Here is a 24,308-nt window from a genome sequence, read left to right on the forward strand (position 1 = left end):
ATAATACGTAGTGATACAAGAACCATTCTTAATTTATCCTATATAAAATGTATCACTTTTGCACTGGAGAGCCGGTTGTAACGCTAATGACAAAGCCTAGCATTCGCATTGCCGAATCAGTGGTTAAAGACTAGGTAAAACAACCTTTCAGATACCACAGACGCAGCATTACGTCTGTGACTGCTGTAAACACATTGTTTGTATGCATGATTTTATTTAACAACACACTGCAAGGTATACAAGGTTTTAACATACACAAAAGCAAGAGCCTGTTTCGGCACCAGCCTTAGGCGATCATCCAAATTATTTCATTCCTTTGCTCTATACCTGTACCATTATTGCAGGGTCCATTCTGTAAAGGTGTGGTCATCAGATATTGTATTTTTTATTTAAAATATATACAATTCATGTATCTTTATTATTGACAACCGTTATTGTACATCCAATGACCTTACACAATAAGGTAATTTGCGATACCCAAACACTTGCAATTTTTTTTGTCCATGATTCACCACCATGGCGATTGGATTTTGCTGGCCCAGTGGAGGGCTTTGTATAATTCAATGATGAACCTTCAGGTTCCCAAAGCCATCTAGTTAAGTTATGATTCAAGCACTGGCAATGTCATGGTTTTATACAACTTCATATGTTTTTCTTTCATTATTTTCCATTTATTTTAAATTAAATTAATTTAATTATTTGCACTCGGACATACTGTACTGCACAGAAGGTCTACCAACTCAGTAAAGATTACAGTTTCTTCCTGTTGTCATGAATGTCTTCATCAACATCTTTACAAGGTGTCAGAAAATGCTGATTTGGCATAAAGTGGGTCACTGTGTGTCCGTAAAATAATGGTGGGGTAACAAACAATCATAGTTTTAGAACAAAGCACGATAGAGACATGAAATAAACATCAAAATAAAGACAAACTCTCCAAGAATCTTACCTGTTCAGTAGATTTTGATATATGCTCCTTTAGTTGCCCTGCAGACATCAAGACAATATTCAAGCTCTTGCCATACACGACCGAGAACATCCAGTGTGATAGATGAAACAGCTTCAGTGAGCCGTTCTTTCAAATAGTCCAAATTTGTTATTTGGACAGAGAACACTTGTTGCTTCACATAACCCCATAAATAAAAATCCATAGGGTTACGATCTGGAGAGCGTGGAGGCCAGGCTATCCACCCTCCTCGTCCGACCCATCGCTGAAGAAATGTTTGGTTTAGGTAATCCTGCACGAATGTGGAAAAATTTGGAGGAGCTCAATCTAACTGGAGAATTAAATTCTCCGGTGACTGTTTGTTACCCCACCATTATTTTACGGACACACTGTATATATCTTCAACAGTGAGATTATCGTCCATAAGTATAGGACAAAGAGTTGAGGCTGCTAGATGTTTTCATCATATAATTTTCTGGTATATTAACCACTAAACCAAAGCAGTACCAGCCCTTCTATACTACCAAAATTATTTATAAGATCTATTTTAATACCTGGTTCCACCAAAAGTGCCAAGAACTGCAGCTAATAACATAGCCTTTTGTCACCTAACAATATCACAAGAAGATAAATCTGTATAATGTGATTCTCTCACCTCTCATTTACTTAATCACAATTATGTTTAATTTCTTACAGTTTAAGTTCCTCCATATTAAGAGACTGTTTCACAATTATACAAAACTATAAGAGCAAAACAACTGATCCACACATTTCATTTTAGATATCAGACAAGATATATCAGTAAGAACTTCCAGAAGATATTTTAATTTCACTGTGAATCTGATTTGTACTTCCGTTGCTTGCTGTGACTTACGTTTAAATAATGATGAATAATAAGCTGTGTTCATATGAAGTACGTTACAGGTACAATGTCCATATGCACAGCCGAATCAACAAACCTTACCGACAGATATCCCAAAACAGTAACACCCCACCACATCAGGTGGTATTATTTTGGGACATTACCAATCTTCACAGGCTATAAACATTTCTTTCAATACAGTTCCCTTATAGTGCACTAATGGCCACATCAGTGCAGTTCTTGTCCCAACAGAGAGAGCTGAAAAAAGAAACAGAAAATAATTAGACCTTTTGGTGCAAGTTTCCAAAGCAAAGACAATGACTGCTGTACAGTCTTTAGGTACAGATATTCCTCTTTACATGAGTGTTAAAAAAATGCAATATAACTTCAATGCACATAACTAATTTAGATTTATTTTAATTAACAGTGCTCACTTGAATGTGCCAGGGAGGAAAATCTTAATAAACTTATCATCATCCAGGTTAAAAATCAGTTATGATACAGTAAGTATCAAAAGAAGGCAAATTACATTGAAAGTCTAAAAAATGTGAATCATGCTTAAATGTATCACAGAATTAGATGATTTATGAGGATGGTGGCTACTGCTAATTCAGTAATATTTAGAAATTTTGTGACTCAAATCCCAAGGTTGCCTACACAAACTAGAGTGTTGACTTAATATTCTTAAGCATCTTTGTCTGCACTGTAATTTAGTACAGTATTGAAAAGTGAAAAATTAAAATTTCCAACTTAATTCATACAATGTATAACCAACCTAAAACCAAGCAATATCTCCACAGGTGTCAATCAAGAATACAACACCGGCCGCAAGAAAAATAAATAACTTAAGCAACACATACATAATATTTACCTGCTTAAGGAACTGTTTTGCATTATTCAATGTTGATGCGCCATAGATAACTCTCTTGCTGGTAGATCCACCAGCTTTTCCCTAAATGGAGAACAGGAAGAGAATAAGACACAGAAATTTTCCAAACTCTGCACCAAATAAGGAATATATAATTACAAGCAGTTGAAACCTGCAGGGGGAGGGGGGGGGGAAGAGAAGAAAAGGATTCATTAAACTTACCTTTGTAAAGTCAAGAAGATTCTGATATTCAATGTAGTTGCCACCACCAACCATAAATACAATGGCTTCCTGGAATGGAGTTCGGTTGCGAGGGCTCTGGGAACTGTCTGTTACTCGCAACTGTTTAGGATCAAAATACCGATAGTCCTCTGTTTCTTGTGAAGTATTCATTTCCATCAGTTCATCAACAATTCTTGTCACTGGTAAATTCTGTTTGGAGAAAAAAGGTTGATGATTGTTAATTCAATCTACAGTATAAAAACCTACAAGGCTACAGAGCATCACAACCCAGAATCCAAAATTTACTCTACTCACATGCCGCTTGACGACCAAGTTCTTTACCCCCTCCATGACAAAGGAAGAACCCTGGGAAACCAGCTTGGAGAACATTCCGACCGTCTTGGTGCCACCACCAACATACTGGTTTGGTGTTGCAGCCATCTTAGCATACGCTCTGAAACAAGTTTTTGACAACTGGTAAATCACGATGCTCGTTTCATACAGCAGCAACATTAAAATGCATAAATCCACTTTTTCGTTCATTCCGTTCACCATCCTTTGCTCTGAGGGAAGAACAGGTACTGAAGGTATAAAAAGAAACTACTAATTCACGAAACAGAAACTTTAAAAGGAATAACCTGAAATTATGTGCGTCAGTTAATACATGACATCTCATTAAAAAATATCTGTGACACTAGAACACAAATCGATTAACATAAATTCTAGCTGTGCAGCAAACAGATAAATATCTTAATACTGTGCAAATGTACTTCACACTTACTTCCACCTCTTGATATATGAAAGTGGATGGAGGTCACAGCCAGCACTCTGCAAAGCAGCCACGTAGCGGTCGAACTCAGCCTGTAACACAATACAAAATCTTAGATACACCAGAAATAGGATTCTATTGTATGGACATAATACATAATTACCATCTGTCTCCCTGTACTCTCATGTTCTTAAACTTCCACTGTACATGCTCTAACGTACGTTATAATGAAACACAAGGTCCGTACCTCTGATATGGAATGTGAGCATATATAGAAGATTATAAACAGTCTCATCTTGTCTTCTGGGTTACCAGCATCTGGGTCTGTGAGCAGTTCCATGATGTTGCGATCCAGCGTTGCAGGTTTACTCATCACTTTCTCCTCAAACTCAAACAATGTGTCCAGTCGACGAGATTTGATATAATTCAGGATTGCTATGAAAAGAAACGGAGTATTCACAAACAATCCTTATTACATACAGATATTAATTAAGGCTTGGTGGAGATGATCAATGGTAAGACCAAGTCCTGCAAAAATAAGGCAAGACAGCAAACATTTCCAGACCAATAACCTCTCACATCTGGCTGATTACGCTTGGATGGTAATATTAGGTCACAGTTTACATCACTCATGCACTTACTAGTTTTCAGGATATAGAACTTCTGTCAGACTCTGCCTTGCATTATTTATACAACATGACAACTGAGGAACACAACCATACAGTAAAGGAAATAAATATTATAATACAAAATTGTGTAGGATTTGAGGTTTTCACGGCAGTGAGTCTGAAGATGACTGTCGTTTGGGTTGCTGCGCCGTGTAGTCTGGCAGAAGTTTACTGACATTTCAGAGGTCCTTGCTGCCTCCATCATCCTGGTGACTAACATGCTCAAGCAATACTGATACATCAAACCAGAAGCAAGGCCAAGCTAAGCAAGTACTTGACTCCGCCCCCGCATTGGCTTGCACTCAAATATGAACGCAGGCATTGAACAGGTATATATGTGGGATTGTAAAGACATACAGTTGTATAATAATGCTGATGATGCGGGCTGAGACAGTCCCTGAAATGGTGGTGATTTTTAACCAACTGACACAGCTGACAGCCACAGATTTTATTAATGTAAGTCAATTAAAAGCTTTACATTATCTTCAAACCAACATCATTCTTCCAATCATATAACATTATAAAAATGAGACATTTATTTCTATGAATTACATGAATAAAAAAGATGTTTACCGGAGGCCACCGTCGTATGCATGTCAATAAGTTTTTTCTTATCCAGAAGCTGAGGCAGAGAATTGACAGCTGATGTGAGACGAGCTGTGTTGTCTGTTACCATCGAAAATGCTGCTTCACTCTCATTATCGATCCCCTGCCAGAAAAATAAAATGATTAACTTCATTGCTACATCGTGCAGCGAACTTAATATCAGAAGGAAGACTTGTCCAATGCACGCATCCATGCTAACAGTGGTAAAATACTATTAACGGTACTGTGTAGCATTGAAACTGTACAGCAACAAAAATATGTATCACCCAAATAACAGTCAAAGCACGAATAATTATGAATGAATAAGGAACTAAATAAATGTATCACTTACTTCATTGTCCCATGACAAACGTTATAACATATATTTTGTTTGAATAATAGAGTACCTTTGCCGTCAAACCCCTCTTTTTCAAAGATTGTAGGCCTGGCAGCACAACGGTACCAAGGATAATGGTCAATGCTTAAAATAACTGTTATCTAAAAGTAACATTCACTATTACTGGATCGCTTGTCTCTGTTTTTTATAAACTTCTAAGAATTAAATAGTTGTAGCTCTATACGAAGACATTTCCTGATACATGCTGACCAATAAGTTTTAAATTATGAAGATGCTGGAACTGCCCATATCACTCCATTAAGATGCAGGTATTTTAGACAGATTTTAAATAACAAAGGTACAAAATTAATTACAGTACATAATAACAGAAAGCACAGTGGACACCTGATTCTTCTTTAGAGTATGTGAAACAGAATAACCTGTCTGTCACCCACCATCGTGGCCTTAAGCTTCTTGACCTCCTCTTCTGACGATCTGTATTGCTCCAGCTCCTCCTGAATAGCTTCTGCCACAGTGGGAAATGGACTACCTTTGTGTGCCATCCAGAACCTGTCTCGTGAATCCAGATCACAGGCACGGGTCTTCACTTTAGCCCCACCTCCTGGAGAACGGCCCACATTCTCTTCGACTACCACTCGGTTGAGAGTTAAATCCAAAACATCGTGTGCCAATGCCTGTAAGAAACAATAATATCGAATAACAAATTAAGAATACACCCTAATTAACTTATAATTTATTTATAATTAACCTTACCACAGATTCCTTGACAAGGTTTCTTTTCAAAATCTTTTGCCTGTGACTTCACTTGAAAACGAATTTATGGTGAAGAATTAATAATCAAGAACATTACTGATTCAAGATTTGGCTGGCAAATAAAAGGCTAAATTTCTTCTAAGTCACAAGACAAGCTCCCATGTCTGCAAAAGATGTTTTAATATCGCCCTCCCACCTATAAATCAGTCTTTTAAAAATCTTATTCTCTATTTCCCCACCAAAATTTAAGTTCATTTCCCAGCATTCATGCTGTACACATTTTTTTTTAACTTATGATCACATTTTAACTGCCATATGGAACAACGATTTCTCACGCGTTACATTCAGGTCAATTACTCTTCATAATGTACTTTCTCCAAGTTCTCTTTGCTCACAAAATCAGTAGTCAAATTGTTGCAGAATAAATTGTATTTAATGTCAACAATATAAAACTGAAAATCACTTACAGTGTAGCTGGCTGTGTTCCGATATAAAAGGGCATAAATACACACAATGTATTACCTTTAATTTTACAGAACTTGTCATGATTCACTCCCTCCAGTACCAGGTATCTGCTTACCCAGAGTGCTTATAATCTTCCGCATTACATACAAGATATTGACAAAACTGATGTCCCATTGCAAGATGTTGACTGATTAAAGAAAAACAGAAATTTAAATTAAATAAGCACCTGGTACGTCCATGTGTGATGAAGGGGAGTTGCCATATCAACATTACGATCGAGGATGATAAGCAGCGGCCGCTGAAAACTAAAATGGACCCCACCATGAGATGCAGAATCCATTTGGAACAGATTATTACGAGTGTCCCTGAGAATCTCACGTAATTTTTTGTCTAGCTTTTCTGCTACCATCTCAGCAGCATTCCCACGCGGGCACCTGATCACAGGAATAGTACCTGCAATAAATGGATCTTAAATAAGACGTAACTGCTCCACGTGCCCTTTACGTTGAACTTTCAGTTGTATCTGCTATATAACGTAAATATGGTAGAAAGTTTCCTTCCGACATCTTTTCTTCATTTCATTCCATACTGCTTCTTCTAGATGTAATGGACGTACCCAATACATACCTCAATACAAAATTCTGTTTAAAGAAACATATCTTAAATGATACATTAGTTGATTTAAGGTAAATATTTTGTATGGATATGTTTGGGATGCAATATATGCATATATGGGGGAGAAGAAGAAAAAAAAAAAAAAAAAAAAAAAAAAAAAAAAAAAAAAAAAACAACAACAACAACCCAACAACAACAACAACAACATTAATCTGGTTTCATTATGGACCAAGATTAAACAAACTTTGATCACCAAATATATCCCAGATGATACCTGCATCATGTGACACTTCAGTGCTAGCTAGACACGTTGAAATGTTGTGGACTTCGCTTTATCTCAGCCATAAGACTTCTATTCAACTAACCTTGTGACGCGTATTGTAATCAGTTGTAACTAAACAAGCCATTTTAATGTGCAGAACACAAAAATTCACTTAGATAATTTATATATGTGATGAATTTTCTGAAGCACATAAACAATAACATTTTTGTGTATCATTAGTGAGATTGAAATTGCTGTTAACAGCTTAATACTAATATATATATATATATCTACCTAATGTAGCAAAAACTGAGAACAGGCTGTCCACTATTGTATCCATGATGCTCTCCATTTCTGTGTCTTTAATCTCACCTCTATTTATTGCTGAAACAAACAACAGGCAAGAACTTAGTTCGCTTTATTTAACACTCAAAATTACTTTAATCTCATATAAACACACACACAGACACATATACAAAAATAAATTATGTTGATTTGCATACATCCTGCATGTAGCCTGTGCAAGCAACGTGTCGTATTGCATATCACATTATAACATTTGTTAAAACAGAAATAAATACCAGAATTAGATTTACTTAAAATATGAAAATTGTTTAAAAAGTAAAGAACAATAAATGTTGTGAGGTATGGGCTCCAGAAATATACTTGCTCATTCCTCACAGGTATGTCAGCAGAGTTTCGTAACAAACAAATTACTTATTCCAATGTGCAAGGTGCATGATGAAATCACATGTATTTCCCTTTTATTTTCTGGTCTTAAATTATAAATTTCATAAGATTTACTATCTCCCATAAAAATATTTGCATGAAACACATTGCAAATGCATAGACAAGCATATTTTAAGCAGCTTGTTGACTTAAGCTCCTTTTCTGGAGCCCTGCTTACAGGATAAAGAGTCTCCAGTAATCACTGATCGTACTGACATACACAGCCATGTGAAGTGTCATATGATGATATGAATAGTGTTGTTATTAAGTCAGAATAGATAATCCACCATCTTTTGGCTGGCTGCTTCCTCACTTTTTAGCACAGCATTCAGTCTGCAATGTATTCCTACTCGAGTGATGTGATTCTATGAAACTTTTATGTCATAATACTGTTAAGAAAAACATGCATTGTAGACATAACTGACCATAATATGAGATGGCTTCGCTATTCTGATGTTTCAGGAAAAACATATTATCCTCCAAAGAGATGAAATTCAAGTACTGATCGAAAACCTGCAGAGAAGAGAGAAAAGTGAGTATATCTTCGTGGTTTGGGCTAATGACTGCAAAACATTTCAGCACATTTAATAAAAATTACTGTATACAAAACAGAGTTATAGCTACAATGGAGAATGAGATGGGCAGCGTAGGAGGCAAGTAACGCTGGACATTTGTTATTCGGACAAATGGAACCTGCAGTTTGCAATATAAAATAATGGAAAAAAAGACACTAGCAGTATCAATTTTTGATTAAAATTTGAACGAATGGGAAGAGAACAAATTCACAGCATTCAAACCAGAAAGCCACCGCCTTCGATGGACTTCTGAAATAAAATATTATTAGCAGGTAAATTACCCAACTAAGCTACATTTTAGAAAAACTTTCCACTTTCTGTTCCTTATACAATTTCTAGGCTAGACAATTATCATGATTTCATTTCATTGGCAGCGCTCAATAAAAACACCTCCATCATGGCACAATTATCATGGTCAGTCAATATGGCATTATGATTTCCTGCGTATTCAACATTCCATACAACATACATAATCCTATGAATAATTACTTTCTGTATCTGTGATACACAGTTTGCTTGCAGTGCTGCAGCAGCCAAGTCTTCAAGCCTCTGTCTTGATATCGGTGAGATAAAATTGAGATAGTAAGCATCATACAGGTTACTTTGAAAGTCCTGCCCGATGCGACCCAAATTCTCTTCTGTTGGAAGACAGAAATAAACTGCAGGGACATCAGGGATTGGGTCACGGTCTGAATGAAGTTGTCTGCAAAGAAGTCAGATGTCAATTATACTATTTTGTGCTGGTTATAAAATAGCAGGGCTTAATACAAAAATGTATAATTCAAAACATCACAATTGAACACAATGAACCAATTCTGAACTTTTACAAATAGGCTAAACGACCATACATTCAAAATCTTACTCACACATGCAATGTTACTCCCATTTCTCGTAGTTCTTTGATTGAAATCAATGGAGATATGATATCTTGACCACAGCGATCATAAATTAATATTTTCCATACTGGTTCTCCAGCTAATGTCTTAGTTTGTGGTTGATTCAGATTCAACATCTGTTTCAAAGCACCTGTCACAGAGAAAAGGTGTAAACATAAAAGATTTACATGACTTGACACCATGGCAATCTTTACAAGTAGGGTTATATTGAACTCTTGACTCACAAGTCAAACATTGTAAGAGCTGTAGAATATTATATTCGACTTTTTGTTACTTTTATAAGGCTTACCTATCTGTTTTTCTCTTAATGTCACCATGTTTCACACGCAAACTTAAACACCTACAATTAATGACGTGTACACACATTTAATGACGATTGTTATGAATGTAACCCTAGCGTTCGATACACAGAATCGATTAATATTATTGTATGTAGAATCGTTTCACAGATAAATAACAAAACACACAGGGAAATTATACCTTCTATACCTGATTGGCGAATTCACAAAAGGTGCGTGAATGTCATTGGCTGAATATTTAACGGACTTTTCGTTGTCGTTGGTTAGATGTTCGTTCTGTTGGCTAGTGTTCTTTCGCGCGAAAAGTGGCTGCTGATTGTGAACCTCGTGCAGTATTAAATTGTCTAACATTATAGGAGCTGATAAGAATTTTAATTTTGTTTGTTCAAACTTTTTGAAGCCATAAAATGTCTGGAAGAGGAAAAGGTGGTAAGTAATATTCTTAATACAGGTTTATTATTGTATAACTACATTATAATAAGTCATACCATAACCTCTTCCACTTTCGTAAAAGTACTTCCAAACTTAAATCTTTTTACTTAGGTAAATCAAAGGGAAAGGCAAAGTCCCGTTCGAGTCGTGCTGGTCTCCAGTTTCCTGTTGGTAGAATCCATAGATTATTGCGGAAAGGGAATTATGCAGAACGAGTTGGTGCTGGTGCTCCAGTTTACTTGGCTGCTGTTATGGAATATTTAGCTGCTGAAGTTTTGGAGTTGGCTGGAAATGCTGCAAGAGACAATAAAAAAACGAGGTATGGTTTGATAGACTATTAATAGATTAGCACTTTTCAGTGCTAAAATAACTCAAATTTTAACTTCGGACCAAAATTCGTATGAAAACACCTGCTACCACAGAAACAGGACTTCAGCCCTGAAAATGGAGACATGTTTGTCTGAAATAAATTTATCTACTTATGATACCACCCACATAAATGAGAACATTAGCTAAATAATTAAACTGGTGGAAACGAAGTAATGAAGATTTACCATAACAAATACCACTAGCTTTGACCTTGTTACAAGTCTCTGATAAAGAAAACTTGTAAAAAATTAAACATTAATTTTAAGACAGTTTCTGTAATTTGATGTGTACAGTGCACCAAGCACACTACTGTAATACCAAGAGTCCTTTAATGTGAGAGTTTATAAATTTGTAATTTCCCACTAATGTACCGATATATTCATCGGTACATTAGTGGGAAATTACAAATTTTCAAACAGTGGTTTGGAAATAGCAGTTGCATTGACATAGTAAGACTATGACTTAATGTAACTAGACACGTGAGGGAACATAATATTTAAATATTATAAGTCTGTAAAACCTAAAACCTAAAACATTCACATTTTCTTTAACCAGGATTATTCCTCGTCATCTTCAGCTTGCCATTCGCAATGATGAAGAACTGAACAAGTTGTTGTCTGGAGTAACCATTGCCCAGGGCGGAGTGTTACCAAATATCCAGGCTGTGCTCTTACCAAAAAAGACGGGCCAAGCTCCAGTTCCAAGCAAGGGTGGGAAATCCAAATCTCAGTCTCAGGAATATTAAAAGCGTTCATAACATTACAACAGTGGTATACTAGTTGAAACATTTTCAGTGGTATGCACATGTAAGAAAGTTGGCATTAAAATACTTAGTTGAATATAAATTCGTGTGGTTCTGCTATAAATTGAGTGAATGTTTCAGCCAACAAATGTTGCACGTTTTCTTTCTCAATAAAATTGTAAAAATTATGATTGTCATTGCTCCATTGTTTATTATGAAAACGACTTATTTTCAAATGCCATGTTTCCTGATCTCTGCCAGATGAAAGAAGCACTCACTATTTTTGGAAGGTGAGATTTTAATTACCAACTTCAAGGGATGTGATGTGTTGTTTCTTCTGCCTTATGTGAAGGTAATGTTGTAAATGAACTTATGAAGAAAAATTCAGTTGTACATGAAATGTAAAAGATTTCATTTGTGAGTAATAAACCATTGACCAGTTCTCAATTTCCCGTCATTAAACATAACCCACCTCCTTTTACAAATGTTCACCTGATGAATTTTTGTTTGTACATTTGAGAATTTGGCAGCTGTTTTCTGTGTGTGAAAATGAATCTGGCAACAAAACCTACCAAGCTGTGCTTATGTTGCCCACCATTCAAGCAGTCACATTTTCCTTTATCTTCTATATACCCAAGTCTACAAGGTGTCATTACTAAAGCATCCTTTAAAACTAATGCAAATAAAACCTGCAAATTATAGAACAAACAAGCTGGACAAAAACAGAATGAAACTTAAGGTAGGCCTACCATGAAAATGTCAAGAAATTTGGGGGTCCAACTGTATGTGGATGGACTTGGTGAAACTTTACATTTCTTCTAAAAATAATAATCAATGTAACTTGTTGCACCTTGGTAACTGGATCTGCTGAGACAATGTGACATTTCACTGCATTATCATTACACATAAGGGATTCCAAAAAGATTATCCATATAATGGCATACCTACAAGCTACATCAGCCATTCAATGCAGTCCTACCAACCATATCAGACTTGATTTCAGGCAGCTATTCCCTCTCCCTTGTCTCTGCTCTTACACAAAACATAACATGAAAAATCAAGGTACGTAACAGCTGACTGCACCAGTGTTACTGTTCTATGACAGTAAGTCTTCAGCTGATTAAGATGTAATTCGATAATTTAGCAGTTTACCCGAACACAACCTTGGATACCCTAGTGTGCCTGCCTTTGGTCTAGATGCCAGACACATGCTGGGCCCACGACTTAACCACAGCATTCTCTTGGCAACAGCAACATCCCAACTAATTTTCACACATTGTTCCAAACTAACATGCACTCTCTTGGCATTCTGGGAAGTGTCAACAAATTGAATGATTCTAATCTAAGAGCGTCTACCAATACATGAATTGGTAGTTATGTTCCCAAGGTCCATCAGTCTCTGGTAAAGGACGAATCCTCGTCATAGATGGTAGCACCACTGAATGAACCCCTTATAGCCAGGTAGCTTCATAAGACAATGACCAGAGGTGCTTATCACAAATACAAAGGTCAATAGGGAAGCTGAAGGTACATGATAAGGTGGTTAACGTGTTTGTAAGGACAATTTTTAGTGGTTCTAGAAATGGTCAATATCGATGTTTCCCATCAGTGACAAGAAGAATTAACAGCTGTAAATCTGGACTTAGTTCCATTTTAATAATACTGTCAATTACAAGCTACCATAAGCTTGGACATGAACTTGAAAACTTGATCAAAACACCTTACTTCTCCCCCACTATAAAATGTACATTTACAGAGGCCTATAAATATATGTGGGTCAACATAAGCTGCAATGACAGCAACAATTCATTTCAGTGCTCACGACTCCTGTAACAGCGAAACACACGGCAAATTCACCGTAATTTGTAACAGCCACATGAAAATATGGTTCACGAGTTAAATGCTTTCTCTAAATTTAAACATAAAGTAAGTCTGAGTATCACAATGAATCCACATATATGATAAAAATAAGATATTACAGAACAATTACATTTTGTTAACATGATTCAACACTGATAATAATGGTACGTGTCTTTTTTACAATTTTAATCCACATGACAGTTCACACACAGATTAAATCACAGATTAAGGAACATTATTGGTAGCCATTGCAATTGGCCATGAGACTGGCCCTTTTAACACAATGTCTTCCAAATTCTGTTTGATGCTAACAAAATGGCGCTTAAACTCTAAACCACATCCTTTTGACAATCGAAAATCCAGCAATGTCTTGCCATCCATATCAAGAACAGCTGCTTTGAAAACCAGCCTCATATTGCGTTTGTCTACTGTTGTGATTGTTAACTGAAAAATAAAATAAAATTAGTGAAATTGGAGTAAAATTATTCATAGCATTTAAAAAAACGATAAGCCAAGTTTACAGAAAAGGAACAAAGCCTCTTATATGAATATGGTCAGAAATAGTTCCCAACTGACTGTTCTAAGCTAGCGTAACTTGACACAAAAAAGTAAAATTAATTTTAGCCACGAATATGAAGATGAAAAACTTTGCTAAAATGTCAACAAAAAAGTCACAACAGCAAAGCTAAAAATTTCCAAGAACTCCCCTGAGAATTTTTGACAAGATGGTCGGAGGAACGTATCTGAAAATGTAGCAAGTTGAGGGTCTTTCGGAATGACCCATAAACATGACGGGAAGACTTAATTGCAAGATGGGCATGCATCATTTTAAATTAACAGAGAACAAATACCACATACCACTTTGGCTGCAATTTTCCATGAATAGCTCAACCTATCAAGCATTTTGCACATTAGTTCAACTGTTTCCTCATAGCTTGTACGCACAAAGAAACGAGTCATCCGCCGCACCAGTTTCTGGAAGGTGTTCTGCAAAACAAAACATTGAGACTGTAACCCACTATTTATAAAAGTGAACCGATTCAAATATCACCGCATTCAGCTATCTACGTTGGTATACCTGACTGGATGGTTGAGTAGAAGGCTGAGTCGTGTGAAGCTGGGAGTTCAGGAGCATGTCATCGAGATATGCCGGCTGCGAGAACGAGGACACCTTTTCTTCTAGCATAGCAGCAGCAACACTGGAAACTGGTACACTGGGCTGCTCTAATCTTGGTTCTGGCTGAGATCTGCATAATCTGGCCATCGAGTCATCCAAGGCAAAACCATCAGATGCTGCACCAGGAGGAGAGATTGAAGACAGTTCGGCGCCAGAGCACACCCGCTTGTTACGATGCCCATCTCTTGGTGAAAACGTGTCCCTGTTTGGTGATCCTGAAACACGTTCACTGAATGAAGTACATTTGATATTAAAATTTCAGTCACTTAAGATGCAGATTTACTGGACATTTAAGGAGTTACCATGAAAGCTGATTAACAACAAAGTGACGGTTGCATTTATACATCTTACAACAATTAATATCACACACAAGGGTTCATCAGAACTACGTAATGTGTTATAATGTACTGACTCCATCTACAGGACAGACACTTCTACCCTGAAGACAGAGAGATTCTTTCAAACACCGTCGACACCTACAAGACTTATACAGCACCACAACCTAAAGAACCGTGATGCACATTTTCACCACCATGAAAGCCCCTAACTTTCCCATTACATAGTATGCAAACAGATATGAACCAATGACATGCCTCTGTGATGGTGACGAACCTTCTGGTGCCATAGCAGGGGATATTTTTAACTGCTTAATAACAATCGACTACTCAATGAAGACCGTATGATGGAGACGACCTTCACGAACATAACTTTAAGACAAAAGTTTGAAGTGCAGAGCATCTGGATCACTACACAAAACTAAACTGCAGACTACACTGTTTTCCTGACTTCGGTAATTTAGCTTTATGACGTCCACTCGCACTCATACAGCTAGATCACCAAAGAGAGGACAACAGCATCATCTTCTCTCTTCTTCAGCTTTGGTGCTTTAAATCAAACTTCTTCCAATGGTGATTTAGCCAATGTATTTGCTTTGGTAATCTAGCTTTATGACCTTGTACAGCAATCATACAGCTACATCACCAAAGAAAAGACAAATGCTTATGGGTGACCCGGTAGATCTACTGCAAGAGGATGCAAATTCTGTCCACAGAGACGGATACCAAGTTCCTTTGAGTGTCAATGTTCCTCAGAGTCACTCAGTACCTGACTAAGCACACAGACATTTTCAATGAACAAAAATACACACATACACATCGACACCGTTTGTTAAATGGCCAACCACTAATAAAAGAACACGATATTAATCTTGTAAATTCAGAGAGAAAATCTCTTGTCAACAGCCAACAGTTTCAAATACACACAAAGTACAGTTATTTTATCTCCATGTTATATTTTTCCAAATATATGTGCCCACTACTGTTCTGGGGGGAGTAAAATAATAATATAATGGAGAAGTAAAACAAATGGGAGGGAGGATACTTTTAAAAACTTTCAAAGCAACATGCGTTATCTGAATAACAACCTTCAAGAATTACTGAAGTGCGAATGAAGAAAAACTAATGACAACTGTTTAGTCAGACAGGAGACAGTGGTTTTGATACTCAGACAGAACTTGAAATCTCAAAAGGGCATGACCATCACAATGATTATAATGATCACAGATAAGCAAACTCTAGTGTACTTACCTAATTTATCAAAATACTTCTTACACCAGCGGTGAGCCTGTATCTGCTTTATGTTTGAGCGGCCAGAGGGTAAAGGAACAAGGATCTTCCGCACTAGGGACAATGCCAAATGGTCCAACTTACTCCATGGAGTCTGATGTACCGCCTTACCATCCTTCCAAACCATGTACTCTTTACATTCTCCAGTTGGCTGGTCCCATGGTAATTCTGTAATAAGAATATTTTCAGCCATATTGCATACCAGGAGAGTAGAGAAATTTTGGTTTTTCACAAAATGCTTTGCTTCTAGCAACAACTGTCATCAGAAAATATTTGTCTTCTAGTTCATTAAAATTGTATCTAAACTACAGTGCATGTGGTGACTTCTATGGCAAATTTAACAAACTATTTGAAACAGCAGCACTTTAAATTGTGAAACACTTCTTGTATTGTTTTGACAGGGTTTGGTTGGGAAGGATTAACACGTTTCAAACCACATTCTATGCACACTGAACCTTCTGATTTTGCTCATGACATAAAAGCAACAAAACTACGCAATTAAATTACTTAACTTCATGCTGGGTATGTAACAATGTTACAGTGTGAACACAATATAAAATGCAATCACAAGGAAACAGTGTTTGAAACATTTAATATGTCCACTGATAGTTTCCAGGATGAACTCTAATCTAGAAACGTGCGTGAAATGACAACTTGTCAAACAGTAAACATCAACATTTTCCTATGCAGTCCGTCAATTAATAATCTATGCTTCAAGTAAAATACAGTGTTTCAAAATCGCACAAAACATGTCAAATAGTTGACACCATTCAACCACTTTCTACACACAAATAAGGGTCAAGAAAAGTGCACTACAAGCACAAAAAGATTGACTAAATTATGTGACAGAAGGATTGCCAACTTTCCTAAACATACAAAGAAAGCGACTGTACGTACACACACACAACCCGGTAATTCAAACACCCATACTGTGCATTTGTGCAACATTCCTTCATGCTGTGACGATGCTGTAGTGACGACTGGAACACGGTTCCTGACTTTGGTACAATAGCTTTAGGAGGAACCAACACGACCTACAGCTAGGATACCAAAGAGAGGACCACAGTTCTCGCTATCTTCAAAATGGTGCAAAGCAAATTTAAAATGCCATTCACACTTCAAATCAATCTGAATCTCACTCCAGAAGTTCTCGTACAGCCAGTTATTCACTGCCGCAAATTCATGTAGTGGAACTCTCTCATTAAGTATGTTTAGGGGTCACTGTCTCATGCAAGAACATCCCAAAATGTGCATCTACTTTATTATTCATATGTGTGAAGTTCTCAGTACGCTCTGATATCAGACAGGGTTTCAGCTGAGACACTAATATTTTATTTAACGTCTATGTTAATTTCTCTATAGCTGGTACATAATGTATATAATGTAAGTAACTAAAGCATTATATTTATTAATTTAAAGTTTGCCATTCTTATATAGAACAGCTTTAGGGCCAAAGCGCAGAATAATTCCTCTACTTCATACCTGCACGCATAAATTGTCACACAGGAAGCAAACAAAAATGTTTTAATTTTACGGATGTGCTGAGGGGATTCAGAACCGACGACCTGTCGCAGTCATCTTGTGCGGCCAGTGCGTGCTTTTATACGTGCATAAGGATTCAAACAGATCTTACACGAAAACATTTGTGCAATACAATGCAATAAAACACAAACACAGAGCCACAAACAATATTTGGAGGACGGGAGGATTACACACAGTTGACCATACCCGTCGCCTTACATGTTAACGAGGAGAAGCATAATTTATTGTAAATAATTAAGTGTAGAACTGAGAACAAATATAAAACTGCGATCACAGAATCCAATGAAAGCCTTACAGCTGGCTGGAATTTATCAGAGGCAGAAAGCAAACGCGAACAAGGGCACTTCCCGTCACAACTCAGTCTTAACTATGCAGATTTTTACTGCTTATCTGTAAGCCAATAAGAACCTGCGTCAAAATTTAAAGATGTGAGCAAGAACCTGAGAAGCAGCAAATATGGCGTCGCCATGCTCGTCACTAATAAAGTACAACAGACTTCACATGCGGCAGACGGTGCACTCGACCCTCACCAGATACGGCGACTACAGATGACACTCACCTCCGGCCAACATCGCCACCAGAATAATACCGCAAGACCACACATCTGCTGGTTCAGCGTGGTATGGCCGCATCAACACTTCTGGGGCAACATATGGCAGCGTGCCACAACGCTTTTCCAATGTCCGCTCCTGAAAATAAATTTAATTCGTGTTAAGACCCGTTCCAGACACAGCATGTCAAAAAACCTTTACAAACAAGTGCAAAATTCCTATATTGTGGGTTTACATGAAAGATAAATAACACCTGGAAGAAATTCATGACAATTACGAGGTTTCCACGAGCTATGATGTACGTACCACAAATGACGAACTTAAAGCAGAACATCAACAGAATTACTACACTTAAATGCATCAGAGACAAACTCTGATTTAAAGTAACACAAAATGTTAATAAGAAAAGTGAAGAAAGTTTGGAAGATTTAGTTGAATAATTCAGTGTTATTAAGCTTATACAGAAAATGCCATATCTGTTTAATAAAACTGACTTCTTAGTGTATAACAACGAAATGGATTTACACAGTGAAATAATTCCTGAATCACGGCTTTAAAAAACATGGTGGAGGAATTACTTATTTTAACTAATTAAACACACAGCAGATACCTGATAAGCACAGTTACAAAATTTTAAACTATCTTCTGAATGACTTCCAACTGCACTGTACGCAACACTTTAAGAGACCCCAACATTTTTTTAGGAGGAAGCATCGGTTTTTGTGCCTTGGCATTACCTACAGAGGCTGAGGAAACACAAAGTTGGTACATCTGGTCACGTACCTTCCTCAACGCAAGTCAGATGAAACGCTATTGTGTTAACGTACACAGTTCATCATTTTCTGAATTGATATCGCACTTTGCAAAACCTCAAAAAAAAGAGATAAAATCTCAGCAGTACCAGTAACGCTTTAAGATGATTAATTACCTTTCCATTCAACCTGAATACTGTAGCCATTCCAAAGTCACTGATCTTAAGATTATCATGATCATCCAACAACAGATTCTCTGGCTTCAGGTCACGATGTGCAACCCCACAACAATGAAGGTACTCCTGTCAGCAACATACCACAAGCACAAATTACATAAGCCAAAACAAAATTTGTCGACATTCTTTGCTAAAAAAACCATCATGCACCAGGAAATTGAAAACAAAGTTTCAATGTCTTAAGACGTAACCTCTTAAAGGACAGAACTAATTTAAATAATACTTTTAAAATGTGGTTCATAATCACGATACTACAACCACATTAGCTATTAATTTTGGTTATAAAGTTTTAGAGAAAAAATATATTCACTCACCACTCCTGAAATTAGTTGCTTGAAATACTTCTGAGCTTCCCAGCTTGCCATACCACAATCGGGCTCTGGATGCAATAAACAAAGGGCCACGTTAATCTCTAGATGCAACTTTGCATGTCACAGCTCAGTAATAACTGAATTAATTAATTATGAAGTACAAACATGGAGCAACACAATTTTCAGTAGGATATCAGATTTTCACAACAGCCAGTAAGAAAATGATTTGTCTTCTAGGTTGTGGCGTCATCATCATCAGGGAAATGATGATGGATGCAACAAGTACCTCTGAAACATCAGTAAACGTCTACCAAACTACATAGCGCTACAACCCAGAAGACAGGCATCTTCATTACGATTTCAGTTTTATTCTTAAAATTATGCAATTTACTAATTTAATTTCATGTCTTATACAAAGATGTTTATGCTTCAAATAATGCAATGGTTTTGGTTCCAGATGTACACTTCTGTAAGACGGTGACTAGTAAACAGAACTGTAAAATAGTTTTGCTTATCACAGTGACAAATAAGCTCTCCATACTGGATTACAAGAATTTTTAAAACATCTTAACATTATGAATCACTTGCTATATAAGTCTTAACCAAAAAAGCCCCAAATGCAAATAGTTTTTACACAACCATCTCAAAGATACACATTAAAATAATCCAACAAAGTTTCATTAGGTTCAATTATTTTTATCAAATCATATTCTTCTAATTCAACGTCTTCTTCACAATATCCCAAGAATTCATTTAGGCCTTCAAAGAGAGAACAGTCATAACTTGTAATGGCCCAAAAGTTTCTTAAAACTGGTTACTTCTATGAAATCTTACTAGTAGAATGTTACACACGTCCTTTAATGCAGACAAAATACTAGTTTTTTAGTACTCAGCTTCCTGATGTGAGAATAACATTACAACAGAACTACTGGCACAAGATGTACTTGCCTGTTATTATGAGTGCACGGCCCACAAACTGGGAAATGACAATAAATGCACTGATACCATGTTGCCTGCAATCCATGCCAGCAATAAAAGGATAACCAAACATAATCAATAGCACAAATGACCACTCACAGACAACTATGTCCATATTATCCATCATCTTTATAAATTTTCATTATCATTACTCAAACAATCTCCTTCCTTACAGTTCCTTTCTGTGCCCCACAAAAGCATGAAGATGATGCAGTCCGTACAAACATTTGCAATACTATCCGCTACAAATGTTAGCTTTCTTGCTTGCACTGCAAAATTAAGTGCACAAAAAATAATTTTCCTTCCGAGACAAAGCAGACAACGGAAGAAAATTATTGAGTAATTCCAGATCCATAAAATGTCCGTGCCTTACTTTAGTACCTTAAACACAAGAAATTACAAGTTCAAACCTTAATTACCCTGTGCAGGATCTCATGAAAAAAATTCTATTTTGCAACCTGGTTAATGACCTATGCCAGTTTGACCATCTCCATTGCAAACGGTCCTTTTAGACCACAAACCTGAAATTTTTTTAGTATAAGTGCTCACCTATTCGATCGAAGAGCTCTCCTCCTGCCGCGTACTCAAGGAAAATGTACTCCACACTGCCCTCGCGGCGTTGACCATAATACCGTACAATTTGAGGATCAGTCAACATCCTATGAATGCACACCTCCTTACGGATGCTGGTTCGTGCATCCGGATGTTTCTCCAAGTCTATCACTTTCATTGCTACAGCCTCACCTGAACTTCGATTTATCAACAGCTTCACTCTGTTGTGTCAAACATCAATGGCAAAAGGTTAAATTACTTCTAACCTTAAAATAAACTGGTACTGCACAGTGGAATTTTCATTTAATTTCTTTCAATTTCAGTTTTTCCATTACTGTAAATAAAATCAAACATAGCTAATTTCTTAAGGAAAATATTTTCAAATTTAAATGTGGCACTGACAAAAAGTAAAATATAACATATTTTGATTTAATAATTCATCTTTCCAGGCCAATGCTTTAGTATTTATGAAGCATGACCTGCCCCTTTACATGGCAGCTCACCATAACTGAAGTTGAGAGAGGCTTACCTTCAAGAAATTCATGAAGACATAATTAGAAACCTGAAAGACATTTCAAGAGACCTCTTCCTGTAGCTGCGCATTCAGAAATGAAGAGAAGGAAAAAGGCAAAGGATGAAGAAAGAAAGACAATACTAGCATTTGCAAACATGTATAACCCACAGGAAAATAAAGTCAAACATAAAACATTTATATACTATGTATAATTTGTTGAATTATGTTACATGCACTGCACATTCTAGATGTCAGCACATTTTTTTACTTGTGTAAACCAACAACCTCAAGATATTTAGTTCGTAAACCTCTGACTATGCGTTCCATTACGACACTGCCGCTGGCAAGATGAAGAACACAGAAAATCAATGTTTGGGGAACTAGGACCACTGTTAAGTCATTAAAGTCTATGTTGTCTCCCCTTTCACTTTATGACAAATAATACAGAATAGATTAAAAATAAATGAACAATGTCACAAAAACATATACAAAACCAGTAACTTGGAAGCTAAAATGGTGGTTACAGAAAGATCAAAACATTTTTGATAGCCACTTGAATGAAATATTAGATGTCTACATTTGTTCTGATACATTCTAAATGCCACCTTTAGGTATCACATTTGTCTTGTAGAAAACAGTGAAGAGAACACTTCAATTAACAACTTTCTTGAAAATATGCCACTATGAACACAACACAAAAGTAAAATTATAGCAAACTACTTCAAATATTTCCTTATATATCACAACATTAATAACCGAATTTTTATACACAATGACTTTCACCCACACCTTATGCCTTGGTAATTAGTTACTCACTCTCCATAAGCACCTTCACCCAGAGTCTGGGCCAATGTCCACCCATCCACAAATTCCATATTGGTATACAATATGCCTACTTCCTCTTTCTGTACCATATTATTTGTATGGAAGTTTATCTTGCATTACCCTCCATATTTCATGGTAATCTGTTAAAGTAAAATAATACACAGAACACTTCACAATGTCGTACGTACACAGCAGCAACTCAATTTTACTACTTAAATTCAAAAATATAATACCAAGTTCGGTCAACCAAAACTCTGGCTTCATACGCCAGCATTCAGTATTCAGCAGGAGAAAAAGGGGTGAAGACACCGGTTCTTCATTACATTGCAGAAGTTAAGCTTTTAAAAATACCTTTATTAACAGACGCCTATTCTGCTGTACCTACAAATACCGTTGAGTAATATATCGATATATAGTCACTTACAGATAATAGTAGCCTTGTGACGAGTTTGAACTGTTATTTAATTATAATAAATGGAATCCTAATGTAAAAATATGGTCTAAAAAGCGTCAACTGTCAGATCCAACACGTGGTTGTCAAGACAATGAATGCCGCGACTTTGTAGGACATAACAGGCTAAGAGATGCCTCAGGGCATTATACAACTTTACTAACAAATTAGAACATAAAACACCAATATTCTTACCATTATGTATTCTGTCCTTCTTTGGCATTTCCTATATACATTTCTTTAGCAATAAACGCAATTAATGCACCAAAAATCCATACTTTTGTGCAGCATCACTACCAGAACTCTCATGGCCGCTACACGCTCATCACCGTTTTCGCGCCGAGGCCAGTAAAATGGCGATTTTTATAAAGGAAGGAATCAAAGAGTCTCATACGAAGATGACTCACAAGCAACTAAAAGAAAAAAATACAAAAAAACAAAATAAGTTGTGAACACAACAAAAATTTACAGACATGGAATTTACGATATTCTACACAAACTGATAATGTTCAAAGTGTACAGAAAATATACACATCACCATACACTGGACACAAATACAGCTGAATGACACCAGAAAATGCAGTAACTATCGAGTAATTATCTTTGAAATTCACACCACTAAATAAGGAACGGAAGTTTAAATAATCAAAAACACAACTCGTAAACGTATTATTTTATATATGAAAATATTATTTTCAAGAAATTTTAAGTCTTTTAGTAATATAAAATTATCAGCACTCCTGGCACAATTACATATATTGCTGAATGCTCATTTATTTGTATGAGCAAAACATTTCAGTTTTATACGAACGCATACCTATAGGCAAATGGCATCAAACGGAGCTATGAGTACAGAGGAAGAATATATCCAATGGTTAGGCTAAGAATGGATGGAGCTATGTCTCCACTTCTTTCATACCTCTGCATGCCACGGTGAAGAACCAGAGATAATTTTACCTTTGAAAGAATACAAATAAGTGGTGACAACAAGAAATGCAATCCGAGCCAAGTGTTCTACATGATGGCCCACGAAGACCACTACGGTCTATGGCAGCCGCAGCAGATATAATACAATACTGTAAATAATTACTCTTTGCAATTTGAGAAGTGCAAAGCGGACTGAGAAAACTGAATAAATGTAAATCTGTCCCGATTTATCCTGTCATTCGACACTTTGTCCAAGCTACTGACAGCGTCGTTAAATAAAAAGACCTGGGAACCAAGTTCCTTTTGCCATCTACCAGGTAAACAGTGAATCCATTATAAAAATGAAGTCTTAAAGAGTTCATCCGTATCACTGATTACACTTAACTAAAAACCATGACGTGTAATGACGCCCAGAATTTCATTCCAAAGAGTGCAAAACCACCCTGTTCTACACACCAAAGAGCTGCGTCTGCATTATGCTTGCATGGTATGTGGAAACGCAATTGGTAGATTCCACAGACTGCAAGAAAAGAATAAAACAATTGATCGACTACAGCAAAGACTGTGCTTATTCTTTCTACGTTTTTCAAAC

General features: G+C 36.6%; 3 protein-coding genes and 1 long non-coding RNA gene across 5 annotated transcripts; 2 read left to right on the top strand and 2 right to left on the bottom strand.

Moving 5' to 3' along the window:
• The first annotated feature begins 2 nt into the window (after positions 1-2).
• On the top strand, positions 3-2,686 carry LOC147873699 (uncharacterized). The gene is made up of 3 exons (XR_015535267.1): positions 3-134; positions 2,236-2,311; positions 2,609-2,686. It is a non-coding gene; the product is annotated as an uncharacterized LOC147873699 (long non-coding RNA).
• Positions 367-9,997, bottom strand: Slh (sec1 family domain containing Slh). The gene is made up of 14 exons (XM_022061330.2): positions 9,863-9,997; positions 9,544-9,703; positions 9,167-9,380; positions 8,528-8,615; positions 7,668-7,757; positions 6,723-6,949; positions 5,713-5,952; positions 4,909-5,044; positions 3,915-4,102; positions 3,680-3,759; positions 3,214-3,352; positions 2,899-3,108; positions 2,680-2,760; positions 367-2,066 (listed from the first exon to the last, which is right to left on the bottom strand). The coding sequence occupies exons 1-14, from the start codon at positions 9,888-9,890 to the stop codon at positions 2,037-2,039; spliced, it is 1,911 nt and encodes a 636-aa protein (XP_021917022.1). The 5' UTR covers positions 9,891-9,997; the 3' UTR covers positions 367-2,036.
• Positions 9,998-10,111: 114 nt separating this feature from the next.
• On the top strand, positions 10,112-11,857 carry LOC110828589 (histone H2A). The gene is made up of 3 exons (XM_022061432.2): positions 10,112-10,301; positions 10,416-10,623; positions 11,229-11,857. Exons 1-3 carry the CDS (start codon positions 10,280-10,282, stop codon positions 11,416-11,418), a joined length of 420 nt encoding a protein of 139 aa, XP_021917124.1. The 5' UTR covers positions 10,112-10,279; the 3' UTR covers positions 11,419-11,857.
• A 1,193-nt stretch (positions 11,858-13,050) lies between these two features.
• Positions 13,051-23,177, bottom strand: grp (serine/threonine-protein kinase grp). Of its 2 annotated transcripts, XM_022060786.2 has the most exons (10): positions 22,985-23,176; positions 22,330-22,478; positions 20,997-21,220; positions 19,473-19,537; positions 19,099-19,224; positions 18,179-18,308; positions 16,039-16,245; positions 14,354-14,667; positions 14,134-14,262; positions 13,051-13,719 (listed from the first exon to the last, which is right to left on the bottom strand). In XM_022060786.2, exons 2-10 carry the CDS (start codon positions 22,425-22,427, stop codon positions 13,501-13,503), a joined length of 1,512 nt encoding a protein of 503 aa, XP_021916478.1. In that variant the 5' UTR covers positions 22,428-22,478; positions 22,985-23,176; the 3' UTR covers positions 13,051-13,500. The 2 variants fall into 2 exon arrangements, with proteins under 2 accessions (XP_021916478.1, XP_087205441.1); XM_087349315.1 differs by lacking the exon at positions 22,330-22,478 and having other exon boundaries at positions 22,985-23,177.
• Between the last annotated feature and the right edge of the window lie 1,131 nt (positions 23,178-24,308).

This window comes from Zootermopsis nevadensis, unplaced genomic scaffold (assembly GCF_977971745.1).
Source record: "Zootermopsis nevadensis isolate Lab colony 2312 unplaced genomic scaffold, Znev_1.0 Znev_ptg000016l, whole genome shotgun sequence".
NCBI lineage: Eukaryota > Metazoa > Arthropoda > Insecta > Blattodea > Termopsidae > Zootermopsis > Zootermopsis nevadensis.

Bases quoted from the DNA above. Each gene is read 5' to 3' on its own strand.
- Slh (XM_022061330.2), bottom strand. From the start codon at position 9,890: ATGGTGACATTAAGAGAAAAACAGATAG. The intron at 9,381-9,543 runs GTGAGTAAGATT...ACTTCTTTGCAG, and splicing joins ATGGGAGTAACATTGCATGT to ACAACTTCATTCAGACCGTG. The intron at 6,950-7,667 runs GTAGATATATAT...CATTTATTGCAG, and splicing joins CTCAGTTTTTGCTACATTAG to GTACTATTCCTGTGATCAGG.
- LOC110828589 (XM_022061432.2), top strand. From the start codon at position 10,280: ATGTCTGGAAGAGGAAAAGGTG. The intron at 10,302-10,415 runs GTAAGTAATATT...CTTTTTACTTAG, and splicing joins GTCTGGAAGAGGAAAAGGTG to GTAAATCAAAGGGAAAGGCA. The intron at 10,624-11,228 runs GTATGGTTTGAT...TTCTTTAACCAG, and splicing joins AGAGACAATAAAAAAACGAG to GATTATTCCTCGTCATCTTC.
- grp (XM_022060786.2), bottom strand. From the start codon at position 22,427: ATGGTACAGAAAGAGGAAGTAGGCATATTGTATACCAATATGGAATTT. The intron at 21,221-22,329 runs GTGAGTAACTAA...TTGACACAACAG, and splicing joins GGTGAAGGTGCTTATGGAGA to AGTGAAGCTGTTGATAAATC. The intron at 13,720-14,133 runs GTATGTGGTATT...TTTATTTTTCAG, and splicing joins GGAAAATTGCAGCCAAAGTG to TTAACAATCACAACAGTAGA.